Source organism: Octodon degus, unplaced genomic scaffold (genome assembly GCF_000260255.1).
Source record: "Octodon degus isolate 3935 unplaced genomic scaffold, OctDeg1.0 scaffold00076, whole genome shotgun sequence".
In the NCBI taxonomy this organism is placed as follows: Eukaryota; Metazoa; Chordata; class Mammalia; order Rodentia; family Octodontidae; genus Octodon; species Octodon degus.
In genome coordinates, this window is record NW_004524652.1 from 9,375,382 (window position 1) to 9,380,184 (window position 4,803).

General features: G+C 35.7%; 1 protein-coding gene across 2 annotated transcripts in view; it reads right to left on the reverse strand.

The window, feature by feature from the left end:
• Positions 1-887: 887 nt before the first annotated feature.
• The window catches only part of Naa25 (N(alpha)-acetyltransferase 25, NatB auxiliary subunit), a 72,951-nt gene continuing 69,035 nt past the window's right edge, over positions 888-4,803 (reverse strand). For both annotated transcript variants that reach the window (XM_023720581.1, XM_023720580.1), the window contains one exon: positions 888-3,792. In XM_023720581.1, the coding sequence (XP_023576349.1) occupies positions 3,670-3,792 (123 nt within the window). In that variant the 3' untranslated portion in view covers positions 888-3,669. The remainder of the gene's footprint in view (positions 3,793-4,803) is intronic.

A 4,803-nucleotide genomic window follows, 5' to 3' on the forward strand; every position in this document is an offset into this window, starting at 1 on the left:
ATACATATATATATTCACTATACTGCCAAGGCTAGTCTTGAGCTCACAGCAATCCTCCTGCCTATAGGTATGACCTACTATACCCGGTTTTAAAAAAACTCTTAAGGGATGTGTGAAATTTAATATCACAGGATGGAAACTAGAGGGGAAAACAGCTATTTCCACTGAGTTATCAATATGTCCAAATCAATTTTGAATCTCAGCTTATGGGTGCAAATACTCTTGGGTAAATGTCATCAGGCTTCCTGCAGTCTTCCAACAACTTCCCACTAAATTTAAAATAAAATCTCCATCTTCCCCTGGCTAATAAGAGAGCCTGACTAATCCACTTCCCACTGTTGTCTTTTGCCACATCTTTCACTAAATTCCTTGGACTCACACAGCAGTCTCCTATTGGACCCTTGGCACCTGTATTTTATTTAGACTCAGTTTTCCTTATTCAGGTCTGGTGTCACCACCACCTGAGAGAACCTCTCACGGCCCAGTTTAAGTTGATCCTCTGGACACACTCTATTCTATACCCTAACTTACTTTTTAAGCAGGACTTACTACAAACTAATATTTTTATTGTATCTTCCCTATCTCAAAGCCACTAAATAGGTTATAAGACCTCATTTACCATTCTGTCAGCAGAGCCTAAATTTAGTAATCATACATATAATAATAAATGTTCAATACATATGTTAAATTAATAAATGTGAGTATGGAAGGAATTATTCTTAAACCAAAGACAGGTGGCTTTTGAACAAAAACTGTAAATTTACAAATAATAAATTTTTGTAGGGGATATATATAGCACTCAATACAGAACTGAGATCAGTTATACCATCCAAAAGGTTGTAGCTTCTGAGAATCTAGGAAAAAAAAAAAAAAACAGGCAGAAATGCCAACTGAAAATGAATATGTTTATATAAATTAACCCATCCAGTTTAAAGTAGATTTACTATTCTTCACTTCAGTTGAAGAAGGAAGACTATAGACTTCCCATATTAATAAATCACATCAAATAAGTAGGAAGAGTTTCAATAACAAACCTTTAGATACATTGAAACCCCTTATATGAAAAGATAAAATGAAAGACAAATCCAGTTTGAACATAGTGATTGCAAAATATAATGCAATTTTGAACAATTAAAATTACGAAAATATACAAAATTGATGGGCAACACAACTAGGCATTTATACATTTTCCATTTTGTGGAGAATACTAAAAGTTTCTCTATCTTATCTGTATCAGATAAATGATTTAACCCAAATGTTTGCTTTGGAGAATCTTAACTTAGGATTTCAGTAGTATAAAAAGCAGTAATTTTTTTTCAGTCTGTAAACAGTAGTCATGTTTTTTTTCTCCTTTCCTTTTTTTAAAATATCAATTTACCACACAAAAACAAAACGAAACAAAAAGCCATACAAACCAAAAACAGCAGCAGCAGCAACAGGTTATTTGGGAATTTTCTTCAAATATCAATGACATACAATTGCTGGGAGAGGGTGCTTTTTACTCATGTAAGAATATATATATATAGATATAATTTTTTAACTGTACACAATTTATAGTGCATGACAGATTCCAAAAGAATAGACTGATAAAAGATAATGGCCATTTCTGCATAATTTCATTCTTTTTACAGTTATCTCAAAATGTGAGAGTTGGATCTAATTGAACTGCTACATTTAGTAGGAAAACCAGCAAGTAAGGAAGGAAGCATTAACTTCAAAAGTAACATTATTTGTCAGTAAAACCAGTAGAGGTCCCAGATACTTCTAGGTAGGAGACTGGTTAGGTAGACCACCAGAGTCACACACTGTCCCTGAGGACCAAGGCCAGCCCATCAAGCATACATATGCTAGATTGATCATGGTCAGTTGATAGAAGTTTTAAACAGGATTTCTATTTCTATGTACAGTACTTTTTTTGGATATTCAAAGAAACATCATTCTAAGAACACATGCCAAACATCCATCCCTCCCACCCCTGCATACACACAAAGTTCCACCTAAATAGATAATAGTTTCACAAAATAATGATATGTTATCATTAAAGGAGATTCAGAATCTGAATTTTCAATTCATTTTGTTTGAGACAGCTCTTCCTTTGAAGAAGGGGTGTCTGATGGCCATACAATTTATATCAAAAATAGTATTCTGAAATTACTTGATGGACTAGCTTCTACAAGTCTTATTTTAAACAGGTAATATAATTTCTAAAAATGTACTTGGTGTTTAAAGTTATTAATCTCCCTAGCAAACTGTAAACCTAAGAAAATCAAGATGAGAGAACAAAAACGCAAACTTTGGACAACAGATTTTCCATTTTCTTTTGGTTGCTTTTACAGTATCACATTTCACTGGAGCAGTGCATATGAAAGAATTGCTGAGGTCTTTAAAACCAATCCTCTGTCAGATGCTTGAATTTCCTCATTAAGTTCACTTCTTTCTCTTACAGAACTAACTTTAACTGTACTTAGGTAACAGACCAAAAACAGAAGCAAGGATTCCAACACACACACCAAAAAAAGCTATCAAAGAAATTGCAAAAATTGCATAACATTTTCAAGAGCAATTTTTATCTTTTCTATCAGATCAACCTCTGAAGCTACACAGTCTTGGTGATCAGACCTCCAGGAGAACAAAGTAAATGCCATCTTGGTATAATTTTCAAGTTTCAAGAAATCAAGACTATTATATCCACTGGATAACATTTCTTTGCCAGCATAAAATTTCAAACCTAGGTTAAACTGATCCATCCCAAACCAAATTAATAAACACTAGAATAGTAAGTCTTAATTTTCAAATATGTGTCTGTATATATATATTATACATATATACGCATATATATGTATATATACGACTCAAATCAATTACAGAATGACTCACAAAACCAATGAAAGAACTATCAGACCTGCCTGTATAAATTATGTACACCTCTCTCCAAAATAGTGATTCCCAGTTGGATAAATGACAGCAAACTAAGTCTCAGCAAGTTCATTAAGTGGTCTGCACTGCTTACCCCTCTAAGCTTTCTCTGCCATCTGTATGAGACCTAACTCAGAGGAGCTGAGATGGAGACCTCTTGCCTATCAAAACTATTAAGTGAAAAGTGAGCACCTGTAGTCATCTGAGTGGGGCCTTTCTGAGCCAGTATTTCTGCCCAATCTCATCCAACGTGAACTTGCTGTGGGAGTGACACAGCTGAAAAAGCTTCACCATGGTTCTGCTGCTGTGGACAAGAACCTGCTCCCAATCACATCCCCCTCTATACCTGCTTTTTGCTTCCAATGGCTCAAGATCAGAATAACACTCCCACTGCTGTAACAGGAGGGCTATTCAGCTGCTCTGAGGTTGATGCTTTACACTTAATTTCTATTGCTGCTTTTACGCTCCTCCCAGACGTTTCTGGTGATGGGAGGGAAGAAAAGTAGGGTGCTCTTGTTGCTACCATATATGAACATGTATAAAAAGTGGTCAAACCCAGATGAAGGTCTTGCTTCTGGTTTATATACAATAATTTAATCTGTCATATATATTTAATATCTAAAAAATTAATTCACAATCAAAGTCCTTCATGCATTTTATGAGGAAGTTCTGGATTACAATGATGGTCAACCAGATGTTGCTTTTGCCTGGGAAGATGGTGTAGAGTCATCAGTGCCTATGGTTTATACGTCCTTAAATTTTTAATTTCTTTGTGGTCTCAAGCCTTTTTCTCAGCAGCTCCCCCATTTCCAGGAGTGAATGTAGATAACTGCTCTGCACCTTCTCTTGCACAGTCTTTGAAAATTTTCTCTCTTCCTGCAAAGAGACACAGATAAGAGGTTTTGCTAAAAATTCATCTGCCTATGTTACAGTTCCTCAGATCACTTCACTGCAAATGCTATCAGAATAGGATGGGTCATTTTCAATGTCATGATGTGCAAAGACAGCTAAAGACATGCATTAAGTACAGTCATGTGCTTTTCATGTGACTTTTTTTTAACAAGACCCTGTTTTAGCACCATTACTGTGAATTACATTTTGTTGTGTTATATAAAGCAGAAAAACTTAAGATTTCTGTTACCTTTTAATAAAAAAGTAAATTACTTCTAAGTAGTTTGAACATAAAATTATTACTACTATGCTATAAGCTGTGGAAAGTAAGTAATTGTAAGTTTAAAACTTACAATTTCTAATTTTTTACATCAAAAGATAAATCGGAGCCAGGTGTATTGGCGCACACCTGTAATCCCAGCACTCAGGAGGCTGAGACAGAATTGTTGCAAGTTTGAGGCCAACCTAGGCTACAAAAGAGAGCTCAAGGGCAGCCTGAATGGCACAGCGAGACCCTGTCTCAATTAAAAAAAAAAAAAAAAAAATCAAATATTTGTTATTAATTTGGAGATCATCATAGCCACTTTTTAAAAGGCATCAACTTGGGCTGGGGATATAGCCCAGTGGCATAAGCGCCTACCTGTCAAGTGCAAAGTCCTGAATTCAAACCCCAGCACCACAAAAAAAAAAAAAAAAAAAGGAAGGAATGGGTATCAACTTTACTAACTTCATTCTTTGTTTTGTTGAGATATGCTCTTGCTATATAGTTCACACTGTCCGTGAACTCACTACATAGCCCAGGCTAACCTCTAACTGGCAGTACTTTTTCTAACTGCAGTATTACACGCATGCACTACCATGCCCAGCATGAACTCCATCTTCTGCAGAGACTAACAAGTCTCCCTTCATCAAAAAATTTCATAAATTCGGGGCCACGATGATGGCTTGGTGGAATATGCGCTTCCCTGACAAGTGCAAGGGCCTGAGTTCAATCCC